Source organism: Dipodomys ordii, unplaced genomic scaffold (genome assembly GCF_000151885.1).
Source record: "Dipodomys ordii isolate 6190 unplaced genomic scaffold, Dord_2.0 Scaffold2, whole genome shotgun sequence".
In the NCBI taxonomy this organism is placed as follows: domain Eukaryota; kingdom Metazoa; phylum Chordata; class Mammalia; order Rodentia; family Heteromyidae; genus Dipodomys; species Dipodomys ordii.
Window position 1 is genome coordinate 4,605,634 of NW_012267218.1, and position 14,511 is coordinate 4,620,144.

A 14,511-nucleotide genomic window follows, 5' to 3' on the forward strand; every position below is an offset into this window, starting at 1 on the left:
GCCTTGAGCTGAAGAGCTGAGGGACAGCGACCAGGCCCAGAGTTCAAGCCCCATGACCGACAAAAAAAAAAAAAAAAAAAAAATTGCTTTCTGTATATCCACTTGTTTTCATTAACAAATGAATACTACTGATAGCTGGTTGGGACTATATTTGTATAATGACTAGCAAAAACTAACAATAATGAACCATTCTGAAAAAATTACATTAAAATCTTTTCTTCTTTTTTTTTGGCGCTAGTCCTGGGGCTTGAACTCAGGCCTGGGCACTGTCTCTGAGCTTTTTTTGCTCAAGGCTAATGCTCTACTACTTGAACCACAGTGCCCAGTGCCACTTTTGGCTTTTTTGATAGTTTATTGCAGATAAGAGACTCATACACTTTCCTGCTCTGGCTTGCTCTGAATTGTGATCCTCAGATCTCAGCCTCCTGAGCAGCTAGGATTAAAGGCATGAGCTACCAGCTCCTGGCTGAGCTTTTCATTCTGTTTCTGTGGGATCGGGGTAGGGTAATTCCTGGAGCTTGTACTCAGGGCCTGGATGCTGTCCCTGAGCTTTTTCACTCAAGGCTAGCACTCTACCACGTGAGCCCCAGCTCCACTGGTGGTTAATTGGGATATTCTCTCATAAAAGCTTGCTAAAATTTCTTGAAACTTTTGCATAGCATAAAAAAATCCTGAACTTTTTTTTTTTTTCTTGTTTTGTCAACACTTGGTTTCTCAGAAGCTCAACATTACCTTTAAATTTAGAAACAGTTTTTTACCAAGTGTGCCACAGGCTTCCATGCTGGGGCTTCTCTACTGCTACAGGACAGCTCCAGGTCTGCCCATCCTTAGTGTTCTAAGCACTCCCTTGATGGGTAATTATAGGTCTGAAAGCAGCCTTCCTCAGGGCAGCCCTATACTTGTATGGGTCTCTGGGCAGACAGCATTTCATAGCACTTTCCGTACCTCATGATCGAAGAGTTATATGATTAGTTGATTAAAGTCTATTCTGACTCTCAACTGTAAGATCCACAACAGCAAAAATCATGTGTGCTTTGACTGTTTTGTCATAGTGCTTTGTATCATGGCTGAGACATATTTGCCAAAGACAACTGAAATTAGTATCACTGGAAAAATTACTCAGCTAAAGTAAAGCTAATTAGCACCATGCTACTCACAAGTAACTGCCTTTCTGTCTTCTCAGTTCTCAAATGCAGGGTGCTCTCCTTCAGTCCCTCCCCCCATCACACCTGGGAGGTTGCACACGGTTAGACAGGAGAGCAAAGAAGCCCTACTACTCACTCAGGTCATGTTAGTGTCACAACTCTCCATTCCTAATTTCTAGAGCACTGAAGCTACAGAACTTTATTGTGCTGTGCTTAGGGCACTGGTTTACTGATTTGGTGATATAAGTAGGTAAAGGCTGAATTTGTAAAAGAGCAGCTTCTCCAAGGTATCCTAGGATATACACAAACACAGCTGCTGTATTAGATCCTTGCCTGGTAGTGGCCTAAATCTACTATCTTTGACCCTAGCTCATTAGCCATAAGGATCATCTCCTCTGTGGTTAAGCGTGAAGTACAATATGTCTCTACAGTATACTAGTCAAACTGAAAATATAAGTACTCACTTCTCCTGATAGGTCATATGAGAAACAAGCATACCTCCATTTTTTTTTTTTTGGGTCCAGTCGTGGTGCCTGAACTCTGGGCCTGGGCGCTGTCCCTCAGCTCTTCAGCTCAAGGCTAGTGCTCTACCACTTGAGCCACAGAGCAACTTCCGGCTTTTTTCTTTTTGCTTATGTGGTGCTGAGGAATCAAACCCAGGGCCTTGAGCATGCAAGGCAAGCGCTCTACCACTGAGCCACCTTCCCAGCCCCATACCTCCATTTTTGTGTATGTGTGTGTGCGCCAATACTGGGGCTTGAACTCAGGGCCAGAGAATTCTCCCTTAGCATTTTCACTGAAGTTTGGTGCTCTCCTATTTAGTCACAGCACCTGGCCTTTCCTTCTACTTTACAAGGCAAGGTCTACCTTTTACATAAGGCCCTCTTAGATGCTCAAGGGATTGGGAGATACAGGAGCCAACAGCAATTGTCAACACAAAGACCTGTATCATTATGCCATTGCCAAGAAGCACAATGTGAAGGCAGGCAGATAAAGTTCTTACCTTTGGGTCATCTCCAAACTGGCCAAACTGTACATCATTCAATAAACTCCGAGCTGTTTTGATGATATCTTTACATTTTTTTGGTGTTTCTTCTACTTTCCCAGCCAGAAACAGACAACAAGCTCCCGTTACCTAAAAGAGAGACAAAAACTCTTGATGCTTGTTAGTAAACATCTCATAGGAATATACACAAGGGTTGTCCATGAGCTTTGTTGCTCAAGGCTAGCATCTACCACCTGGAGCCATACTTCCATGTCTGGCTTTTTAGAGGTTAATGGGAGGTAAGAGCCTCACAGACTTTCCCACCTGGGCTGGCTTTGAACCTTGAACCTAGATCTTGGCCTCCTGAGTAGTTAGGATTACAGGTGTGAGCCACCAGCACCTGGCTGACACAAGGACTTTTGACCTTCACAATAAGCCAGTCCATTTCATTTTCCTACCTTCTCACCCACAAATATTTTGATACTATAAAAGGTTGAAGAACATTTTAGGACCTTGAAGAAATAAATCTTTATAAGTTATTTATGATTTATTTTCCTTAGACACAGAACACTTGCCTAATGTATGTGAGGCTCTAGGTTTCATTACCAGTATTTGTGTGTCAATTTTCTTTTTCTTTTTGGGTCCGGTCGTGGGGCCTGAACTCTGGGCCTGGGCGCTGTCCCTCAGCTCTTCCGCTCAAGGCTAGCGCTCTACTGCTTGAGCCACAGTGCCACTTCCGGCTTTTTTCTTTTTGCATATGTGGTGCTGAGGAATCGAACCCAGGGCCTCAAGCATGCAAGGCAAGCACTCTACCACTGAGCCACCTTCCCAGCCCACATGTGTGTCAATTGTATTAAGAAAATTGCTAAAAAGAAAAGTCATAGCAGTTCTTAGAGGTGTTGTGGCACAGGCTTTCTGCTCTTCTGCGAGGCCTGTATGGGCTGTTGCTCCCATAACCACTGGAAAAGGTAGCAGGGGGTGCTATGAGGAACACACCCTCACCAGACATGGCGTTTGCCAGCTCCTCCATCGTGGAATTTCCAGTTTCCAGAACTGAGCGGAGTAAGTTTCTGTTGTTTATAAAATTGCCCAGTTGGCTGGAATAAGACACCATCAGCTGGGTGCTGTCCCAGGAACACTGGGGTCTGAACTGCTCTTTGGCATCTCCTGGCCCCTCCAATTCTCCTACACCTCACTTTCTTCATGTGCTTCTGATTACCCTAGAAGTCAGGCATTGTGCCAGGGCATAAAGCTGATTCTGATGGTCTTCTCAAGAATTTCATAAGTCAGGGGCTGGGAAGGTGGCTCAGTGGTAGAGCGCTTGCCTTGCATGCATGAGGCCCTGGGTTCCATTCCTCAGCACCACATATGCAAAAAGAAAAAAGCCGGAAGTGGCGCTGTGGCTCAAGTGGTAGAGTGCTAGCCTTGAGCTGAAGAGCTGAGGGACAGCGCCCAGGCCCAGAGTTCAGGCCCCACGTTCAGGCCCCACAACCGGACCCCCCCCAAAAAAATAAAAAAAATAAAATTTCATAAGTCAGTGAGGAAGACAAGCATACAAATTTAACTAAAAACCAGAAAAAAGTGGGGAAAGAAGCCTTGGACAGGCTGGGTGCCAGTGGCTCATGCCTGTAATCCTAGCTACTCAGGAGGCTGAGATCTGAGTTCAAAGCCAGCCTAGGTAGGAAAGTCTGTGATAGTAAGACTCATTTCCAATAATCTATCAGAAAATTTGTTTTTTTTTTTTTGGGTCCGGTCGTGGGCCTTAACTCTGGGCCTGGGCGCTGTCCCTCAGCTCTTCAGCTCAAGGCTAGCACTCTACCACTTGAGCCACAGCACCACTTCCGGCTTTTTTCTTTTTGCTTATGTGGTGCTGAGGAATCGAACCCAGGGCCTCATGCATGCAAGGCAAGCACTCTACCACTGAGCCACCTTCCCAGCCCCCTATCAGAAAATTTGTAAGTGGTGCTGTGCTCAGTGGTAGAGCACTGGCCTTGAGCAGAAGAGAACAGCGACAGCACCCAAGCCCTGAGTGAATTCAAACCCTAGTGTCTTCCAACACCCCCCAAAAAACCCTGAGCAGGACTGTCAATGTACTGCATGTATGCCCTGCATCTGCTGGATTTCTGTAGGACTGTGGCCATAGCCCATCTCAGCCTTCTATATGTTCAAGATTCGGCTAATTGCTGTCACATCCTCTTGTGTACCAACAGCCTTCTTCCTGACGAAGGCCTCAGTCTGTTTATACCTCTCCTATGGCCTTAAGCCTACATTTACCTTGGGCAAGACGACATTAAATTTTCTTCTTTTTCTCTGCCAGTCCTGGGGCTAGAGCTCAGGGCCTGTGCACTGTCCCTGAGCTTCTTTTGCTCAAGACTAGCACTCTACTGCTTGAGACACAGGGCCACTTCTGGCTTTTTCTGTTTATGTGGTATTGAGGAATCGAACCCAGGGCTTTATGCTGCTACCAAACACCCTACCACTAAGCCATATTCCCAGCCCCTGAAAGTAAATTTTCATACAAGTACAATATGATTGTTGGCCATTTTGACCTAAATAAAAAAGATTTGAACAAGATTAATTGGAAAAAAGCAATGCTCAAGCTGGGCACTAGTGGGTCACACTGTAATCTTAGCTATTCAGGAGGTTGAGATCTGAGGATTAAGCTTCAAAAAACTCCCTGAGATCCTTTTTTTTTTTTTTTTGGGTCCGCTTGTGGGGCCTGAACTCTGGGCCTGAGCGCTGTCCCTCAACTCATCAGCTCAAGGCTAACGCTCTACCACTTGGGCCACAGCGCCACTTCTGGCTTTTTTCTTTTTGCTTATGTGCTTCTGAGGAATTGAACCCAGGGCCTCATGCATGCAAGGCAAGCACTCTACCACTGAGCCACCTTCCCAGCCCCTCTTTTTTTTTTTTTTTTAGCCAGTCCTGGGGCTTGAACTCTAGGCCTGGGTACTGTTCTGAGCTTCTTTTGCTCAAGGCTAGCACTCTACCACTTGAGCCACAGTGCCACTTCCAGCTTTTTCTGTGTATGTGGTACTGAGGAATCAAGACAAGCACTCTACCATCCCCAAGATACTTCTCTCCAATAAACTACCAAAACAAAAAGCCAGAAGTGGAGCTGTGGGTCAAGTGGTAGAATGCTAGCCTTGAACAAAAAAAACTGGGACAATGCCCAGGCCCTGAATTCAAGCCCTAGGATCAGCCCAAAAGCAAACCAAAAATAGTATTCAAACTTGATTTTGTTTGTATATATCATGTACCACATCAAAACAAGTTGTTTGTGGAAGATATGATTAAAATAAATATGAAAATCAGTCTATGCTACTATTTCCTACACAGAAACAATGTGATAGTTACACTATAATTTGAATATACTTACATATCTTGGGAATTGCTTGAAGGAATGAAACATATAGAAGCGATGAAAATAAATTATTCCAGTTGCTAGAGTGTCATAGTGGCTGTTGTTCTAGTTAAGGACTTTAGCCAGTAACATCTATGTATTATGCTCTTTGTTAAAACCAAAGAAGAGAAAAACAACAAAACCAAGTTTAAGTAAACAATATCAGTGGCAAAGCAGGCAGATGAAAATCTCAGGGTGCCAAAATTCTGATACAAAAATGAGCACTTTGAAGATTTATGCATGTAGTAAGCCTTGAGTATCTTTCAGCAGTGATCTTAATGAGTGCTTGCTTTCTTCTCAGGTGGCTACTTGTTCAACCTGCTCAGGCACTGAGTCTACACTTTTAAATTAAACTAGAAACAGAAAACCCCCTTGGAAACCCAGAGCCTGGGCTTTGTCTCTGAGCTTCTTTTGCTCAAGGCTAGAGCTCTATTACTTTGAGCCACAGTTCCATTTCCCACTTTTCTGCTGTGGTTTAGTAGAGATAAGAGTCTCACAGATTTTCCTGTCTGAGCTGGCTTCATACCATGATCCTCAGATCTCAGTTTCAGGAACAGTCAGGATTATAGGCATGAGCCACAGACACCCCGCAGACAACCAGAATATTTAAACACTAAAACTAAGAAATGTCCAAATACAGACAAATGACAGTGTATTTGTCTATGGTATCGAACTCTAGATTTAGATAAATATGAGTACTGAGTGAGGGAGAGCCTATGCACTGCAAACTGCACCGCAGAACAGGATACAGTCCCAACCGTGTGCCCACATCGAAGATGAACCGAGCCCCCTCTCGGCGGTACCGGGCCTCTGTGGCTGGATCGAGTCCTTCAAGCTGTGAGGGCGTATGAGCCAAGTCCTTCTTATCCCAGTACCAACATGGTTTGGTGTGGTCCAGGTTTGCTGACGTTACTGAAGGGCTGGAATTTTCTTTGTTCTCCTTCATTTATTGAATTAGGCTTGTTCTTTCTAAAAGCTTCTCTGAAAATGGTAGGAATCCTAAGAGAAAGAGAAAAAGACATGAAGTTAGAAAGAGACAGTAAGTATCCTTACAATTACAAGCATCAGATTATTGCAGAACATAACTGATGATGGATCAAAATTCCCCCACCGCTAGTGACTGGCAGTTCGAAGCCCAGGCAATGCCAAGCATAATGATGACCCATCCTGCAGACCCAGCACTCTGGAGGCTAAGGCTAGGAGGATTATAAATTCAAGTGAGAAGCTGTATCAAAATCAAAAACATTCAAGCTAACTTCAAACCCAATTCAACACATCCCCTAGGCGATTCTAGTATGAGTAAATCCCTCATTTTATGATAACTAAGAAAGATAGCATTTCCTCCCCATATTGAGTCTAAAGGATTAAAACAAAATTTAAGAAGTAACAAGTCCATGTTACTCCATTTCTATCTTTATCAGTCTTACCCTGGTGTAGATTCCATGTTTTCAGTAAAACTTGGGGCTGTCTTAACCCTCTACAAAGATTAACACTGCTAAATTATCCATCCTTTCCCTCTAGGCACACAGTCAGCATTTCCTTTAATAGTGTACCAGATTCACTTAGGAAGGCTGGGGGTCATAGCTCATGAGAAGAGGGTTTGCCTAGCATGTGAGACCATGGATTCAACCCTGGTACCAAAAGGAAAATAAAATAAATAAAATAAAATGGGGTTGGATTAATGAGCACTAGCTAAGTCCCCAAACCTAATATAAACTGGTTATATGAATGTAGCAATTGTGGGAGACAGTGGAAGGAAGTGGTTCATGAGGAAGGAGCCCTTTAGATTGCCTATGCTTTCTTTTCTTTTTCTTGTTGGTCATGGGGCTTGAGCTCAGAGTCTGGGTGCTCTCTCTGAGTTTAAGGCTAGTGCTCTACTGCTTTGAGCCACAAAGCCACTTCCACTTTTCTGATGGTTAATTGGAGAGTCTCACAGACTTTCCTGCCTGAGCTGGATGTGAACAAGGATCCTCAGATCTTAGTCTCCTGAGTAGTTAGGATTACAGGTCTGAGCTACCAGCACCAGGCTGGCCCATGCTTTCTATTCTCCCTTTCTTTCATTCAGAATATAGATAGCCTTTAAAAGTCCCAAGTTGAGAGAAAGCAAAAGTTGTTCCAGAGACCACTATAACCTGTACATCCCTTGTAAACACGGGTTCCCAAAGAGGTAGCCAGGGCCAAGTCAGCCTGGTGAACAAGAAAATGATAGTTCTGGGGCCAGGGTCTGGGCCAGAGCTGCAGCAGTTCATCTGATTTTTTTTTCTGGTGAGAAAGGTGACACGCAGAGCTCTGCTCCTCCTCGCACCCACACTTTACAAGTCTAAAGGGAATTGGATCGCAGCCCCAGCCCTCTACAGGAAGAATTAAGGACCTGGAGAAAAGCAATCTATTTGAGCTTGTAATTTATACTTTTATGTGTAATTGATAAATTGGGCTCTAGAAAACAGCCTACTGAGATACCATTTTTCACTGGCAAAAATCCAAAAGTTTGACAATTTACAGTTGATAGGACCAGGGAAAAGCATGTGGTTTAATGTTTCTGATAGGAATACAAAATGGCACAATTGTCACAGGGGTAAGTTGGCAATATCCAACGAAATGCCACAGGTATGTGTTCTGACCTAGTAATCCTACTGGAAGGAATCTTCTCTGGAAGCATGCAACAAGCTGTAATGGCAAGTCTACAAACAACCCACCTCCCTACAAATGGGGAGCTAGCTGAATGAAATATAGTACATGAATGAATACAATAGCATACCAAAGTACCTACTATCAAGATTGAGATTTTCAAAGGATAAGACAGTATGTATGGCATACGAACACCTAGGAAGGACAGGAAAGAAATGCTATCATAGCTGGGCACCGGTGGCTCACGCCTGTAATCCTAGCTACTCAGGAGGCTGAGATCTGAGGATTGTGGTTCAAAGCCAGCCCAGGCAGGAACGTCCGTGAAACTCTTTTCTCCAATAAACCAACAGAAAACCTCAAGTGGCGCTATATATAGCTCAAGTGGTAGAGTGCTCGCCTTGAGCTGAAGAGCTGAGGGACAGTGCTCAGGCCCAGAGTTCAAGCCCCACGACCAACAAAATAAATAAATAAACAAGAAGAAGAAATGCTATCATCTTGCTTCTGATAATAAGAAAAGTGTTTACCAACAGAGACCAGAGAAGAACAGACACAGAAAGAGGACTTCACCAAGTCTACCCTTTTATGTAGCTTTGGCTTGTTGTTTAGAAACCCTTTTGAAAGGGTTCCTGTAGATTTACAGGAGCTATAAAGACAGTATGGAGAGTTTTTGTCTACACTTCACTTAGATTCGCAAGTTAACATGTTATATAAACAAAGTACTAAGAAATATACTTTGGTATAACATTAACTAAATAAACTATTGGATTTTAACTTCTTCCAGAATGCCTTTTATGTTCTAGGATCTAATTCAGGACATTTTTTTACATTGCATTTAGGTATGATTTTTTTCCTTAGTATTATCTTCTCTAATAAATAGCAGTTTTCCCGTCTTTCTTGGTTTTTCATATTTTGAAGACTTTGAGGCAAGCATGTGCCTATTTCCCCTTTTCTGGAAGTTATTGGGGCTTGAAGCCAGAGCTAACATATATTCTACTACTACTTGAGCCATGCCTCCAACCCATTATGTCCTGGTGATTTTTAGTATTAGGGTCTCACTTTTTGCACCTACCATCCTGGATCTTGAACCTTCCTATTTATGCTTCCTTTTGTAGCTGGGTTGATATGTGCACATCACCATCTCCACTCTTTTCTGTGGGAGTCTCATGAACTTAAAAAAAAAAAAAAACTTAAGCCGGGTGCTGGTGGCTCATGCCTGTAATCCTAGCTACTCAGGAGGCTGAGATCTGAGGATCGTGGTTCAAAGCCAGCCCGGGCAAGAGAGACTGTGAGACTCCTATCTCCAATAAACCACCAGAAAACCGGAAGTGGCGCTGTAGCTCAAGTGGTAGAGCGCTCGCCTTGAGCTGAAGAGCTGAGGGACAGCGCCCAAGCCCAGAGCAGAGTTCAAGCCCCACGACCGACCAAAAAAAAAAAAAAAACAAAAAAAAAACTTGTTTTATTGTTATTATAGAGGTGATGTACAGAGGGAGTACAATTACACTCACGACTTTTCTTGTCCAGGCTAGCCTGGAATGGTGAGCTTTACAATCTCAGCCTCTGGCTGAGACTGCATATGCAACCACAGCTACTAATTGAGATGGTGTCTTGTATTTTTGTGTGTGCTGGAACTCAGGGCCATCTTGAACTCTTTCACTTGGCTTTCTCACTTATGGTTGACATTCTTCTCTTGAACCATGACTCCAATCAGGCATTTTGCTAATTAACTGGAGACAGTCTTATATACGTTTCTGCCCAGATCCTTAGGCATGAGCCACCAGTAAATGGCTCTTGTGAACTTTTTGTTGGACTGGCCTCAAATTTTTTTTTTTTTTTTTTGGGGGGGGAGCCCATCATGGGGCTTGAAATCTGGGCCTGGGCACTGTCTCTTAGCTCTGCAGCTCAAGGCGAGTGCTCTACCACTTGAGCCACAGTACCACTTCCAGTTTTCTTGTGGGTTTTGGAGATAAGAGTCTCATGGACATTCCTGCCCAGGGTGGCTTTGAACCGTGATTCTCAGATCTCAGCCTCTTGAGTAGCTAGAATTACAAGCATGAGCTACTGGTGCCTGGCTTTGATGAAGTTTTTTTTTTTTTGTCGGTCGTGGGGCTTGAACTCTGGGCCTGGGCACTGTCCCTCAGCTCTTCAGCTCAAGGCTAGTGCTCTACCACTTGAGCCACAGCGCCACTTCTGGCTTTTTTCTTTTTGCTTATGTGGTGCTGAGGAATCAAACCCAGGGCCTCAGGCATGCAAGGCAAGCGCTCTACCACTGAGCCACTTTCCCAGCCCTGTTCCTTCTTTCTTGTTTACCTTTATTAATGTAGGCTTGGGTATTTATTTTATTCTTTGCATTATAATCAAACACTATTATTTATTTTGTTGCTCTAATTGCTTCATTGTAGCCATTGGGAGACCTCCAGGATAAGTTCTGAATTCTTTTGTAACTGACTTTTGAATTACGGGATATTTAACACATTAATAAATAAGATATAAAACAAACCCATTATACCAAATGGACAACATTGTCACAGAACAAATCACTTCAAATATTTCTGATCTTGTCTCATCCTTTGTGAAACATACTTCAAGGAGAAAAAGATGTGCAAAGAAATCTTAAATGTTTCCACTCGAAGTATCAATTTCATAATTTCAAAATAATTTCTTATATTTTGTATACTTTGGAATAGTTCTATAGCCCTATTCCTTACTACTTTTCAGTTTTTCTTTGTAAGACCCTAAAGTTATAAAAGTTCTTATCAGTAGCTATGTGGTCACTATGAAAATGACTGATTTATGCATTCTTCAATGACAAGTGCTCTGTAAATAAGCAGCACACCAAGGCATCTTAGCAACATCTTTCATAAGCAATATATTTAAAATATATTGTACAGGGCTGGGAAGGTGGCTCAGTGGTAGAGCGCTTGCCTTGCATGCATGAGGCCTTGGGTTTGATTCCTCAGCACCACATAAGCAAAAAGAAAAAAACCGGAAGTGGCATTGTGGCTCAAGTGGTAGAGCGCTAGCCTTGAGCTGAAGAGCTGAGGGACAGCGCCCAGGCCCAGAGTTCAGGCCTCACGACTGGACCAAAAAAAAAAAAATATATATATATATATATATAGTACATAACCATTTGCAACATTTAGATTATACAAAACAGTGTAACTAAAAAGTAGTAAAAGTCATTACACAATTTTCTTATCCAACAAAGATGGTGCCTGTTTATAATGGTACAAATTGGCTACTTACTAAACTTCATTTAGTCACTTTCATTAATAAGACCATAGTTTAGAAAACAGCCTATGGCATTGCTGAGTATCGATAGTAGTGTTCAAATAATTTTTGTACTCTTCCTGTTCTCCCATCTTTCTCTTCCCTTCCCCTTTCTTTCTGGTTTTTTTTTTTTCCTGGTTAATTAAGGGATAAGAGACTCACAGACTTTTCTGCTTGGGTTGGTTTTGAACCACAATCCTTAGGTATCAGCCTCCTGGGTGGCTAGGATTACAGGGTGAGCCATGGGTACCCAGCCAAGCTACTTTTTCTTATTCTCACAATTTACCTTGGAGAATTTGGAGCCAGTGGAGCCACAGAGACATGAAACAACCTGTTACAGTTAGCAAATGACAGAGCCACTGTTTGTCTTACTTTAGTATAAGACATTCCCTTTCTCAACATAGATACTTTGTTTCTATAGAGTATATACTAGAACCATTTTTTTGTTATTATTTAGATTTTTAGTTGGGTTGAACTCAGAGTCTAGGCCCTGTCCCTGGTCACTTTTGCTCAAGGATACCACTCTAGCCTTTTGAGCCACAGCTCTATTTCCGTTTTTTTTTTTTAATTTTTTTTTTTTTGGTCTGGTTGTGGGCCTGAACTCTGGGCTTGGGCGCTGTCCCTCAGCTCTTCAGCTCAAGGCTAGCGCTCTACCACTTGAGCCACAGCGCCACTTCTGGCTTTTTTTCTTTTTGCTTATGTGGTGCTGAGGAATTGAACCCAGGGCCTCAGGCATGCAAGGCAAGCGCTCTACCACTGAGCCACCTTCCCAGCCCCTCTATTTCCGGTTTTTAAGTGTTTATTGGAGATGAGTCTCCTGGAGGACTTTTCTGCTCCAACTGGTTTTGAACAGTGGTCCTCAGATCTCAGCCTCCTCAGTAGCTATGATTATGTGTGAGCCCTCCAGCACCTGGCTAGAACCATTTCTTCAAGACAAGTCTTCCTCATCTCAAACAAGTACAACTGAATTTTTTTTTTTTGTTGTTGGTAGTGGGGCTGGAACTCTGGACAATTGAGGTTTTGTACATTTAACCATTCCTAGTAAATTTTTACTTCGTCAGTTTTTGCCTATTATATTACCCTTTAAGGATACTGGGACTAGTGGTGTAGTTCTATGGTGGGAACTTAGCTTAAACCCTCAGGGTGAATGTTTGGTTCAGTAATTTGAAAGGCTACAAACCCACCTAAATACATCTTACCTAATATACATTTAGTTATTTTGTCTACTATGATAGAGCAATTGTGTTTAGTATCCTGAGGAAATAAAAATGAACAACAGTCTCCCACTTGCCACCAGTGGAATAAACTTGTTACAAAAGGAAACCCAACTTGAGAGAAAACAAGAAAGTTCTTTTTTCTTTTATACACTTAATGAATTCACTGCTTTCAAACACTGTCTTCTGAAATGAACTCGATCATTTTTATAGGTCAAGACTCTGACCAGGTATTTTCAATTTTAGAAATGGTATTAAAAAATTTAAAGCCTCCGTGCCCAGGCCCAGAGTTAAAGCCCTAGGACAAAAAAAAATTAAAGCCTCATCAACAATGAGAATGTTATATGTGATGTTACATGTGACTTGTGCAAGAATCAAATAGTATAATACTCTGAAAACTTGAAGAATAGATCACATCAAAACGAGTCGAGGGAAAAACCCTAAAACTAGACATAAATATTATTCATCCTGTGAAGAATAAGTCTTGCGTAATTACTAGTTACAGTCTAGATATACTTTAGCAAATGAAACATCTTCGTAATACCAACCATTTTAAGAAAAATGTTTATCAATACTAACACAGTTGAAACGTCGGAAACGTGTTCTAGGTGGTGGGGGGATGGGGAGCCCTGAGCTTTCATAGCAAGATCATTCATCAAAACCTAAGGCGCGCGCCCTCCCCTCACAAGTTTGCTTTAGGAACGGGAAAGCCCAGCCGGAAGTAACGGAGAGGTTCCTTACCTGGAGCCGTTTAATTGGCGAGCAGCACACGTTTAGGGTGCGTTGCCGAGCGTACATCGCACAGATGACAGGTCCAGCGTTTTTAGATAAACCTCTAGACCTACTCCTCAACTTCCTAAACAGCAATTCTTTAGGTAGCAGGCCAGATCGACCCCTCAGGAGAGGCGGGTAGGTGAGGGTGTCCCTCCCTCCTCCGCAGTCCCGCCCTTGTGACTCCCCGGTACCCCAGGGTAGGGAATTACCTCTCTTCCCCGCGTCTTCCCCACCCCACCCCCGCCCACGACCAACAGGGGGACAGACCCGCCACGACCGGACTGAGAAGGGAGGCTGGGCGGGGGTGTAAGCCCCTTCCCTGCTTCCCACCTGCCGGACCCAGGGGTGCGCCGGGCCCCTCTGATCCTCCCGGAGCACCCCGGCAGCCCCGAGACGCCCGCTAACTTCAACGTGCATCCGGGGCTAGCGGAGGGGAGTGGGATTCGGGGAGCCGGCCTCTGCCCGCCGACGGCCGTGGTCGTCCATACCCTGATCAGACCTCCAGGTACGTGAGAGGGGCAGCAGGCCCTCCGTCGGTCACTCACCCCTCGCCTCAGAAGCCCCTCAGCGACGACTCTCCTTGCTGACGGCGGCCATCTTGGATGCGGAATGTCGGGGAACTTCCGTCACCACCCTGAGTCTGGTGACGAAAAAAAAAAAGCGACCGCGGGGGCGGTGAGCTCCAGGCTCCCTGCCAACCAATCAGAAGAAAGTAGAGCTTCCAGAAAAGGAACGAGCCCGCCGGACTCCGCCCCTCCCGCCCCGCGGGCCTGTGGCGGCTGCGTGCTGGGGGCCGGGGCTAGGCCGAGGGCTCCGCCCATCTTCCCCGCCCCCCCCCCCCCACACGAAAGGGAGGTCGGGAGCAACCGAACCTGTTAACGGAACTTGGGGCGGGGGTGGGGCCAAAGGCATCTGCTATCCAATCAGAGTCCGGGCGTGGGTGAAATCCAGCCAATTGCGTCCTTGGGGCTGGCAGCGTTTCGGCCGGCAGCAGTCGCCCCCCGAGCCATCCGCCCAATGGCTGAGCGGAATCCGAGCGGAACGGCGCCTGGGTGGTGGGGCGGGGCCGCGCCCAGGCGTGCGAGGCGCGGGCCA

General features: G+C 44.4%; 1 protein-coding gene across 1 annotated transcript in view; it reads right to left on the reverse strand.

Annotated features, from left to right (window-relative positions):
- Ccnk (cyclin K) overlaps positions 1-14,035 on the reverse strand; it is a 23,729-nt gene extending 9,694 nt beyond the window's left edge. The window contains exons 1-4 of the mRNA XM_013017726.1: positions 13,962-14,035; positions 6,283-6,532; positions 5,510-5,591; positions 2,149-2,280 (exon numbers count right to left, since the gene is read on the reverse strand). Coding sequence (XP_012873180.1) covers positions 2,149-2,280; positions 5,510-5,591; positions 6,283-6,479 — 411 coding nt within the window. The 5' untranslated portion in view covers positions 6,480-6,532; positions 13,962-14,035. The remainder of the gene's footprint in view (positions 1-2,148; positions 2,281-5,509; positions 5,592-6,282; positions 6,533-13,961) is intronic.
- Between the last annotated feature and the right edge of the window lie 476 nt (positions 14,036-14,511).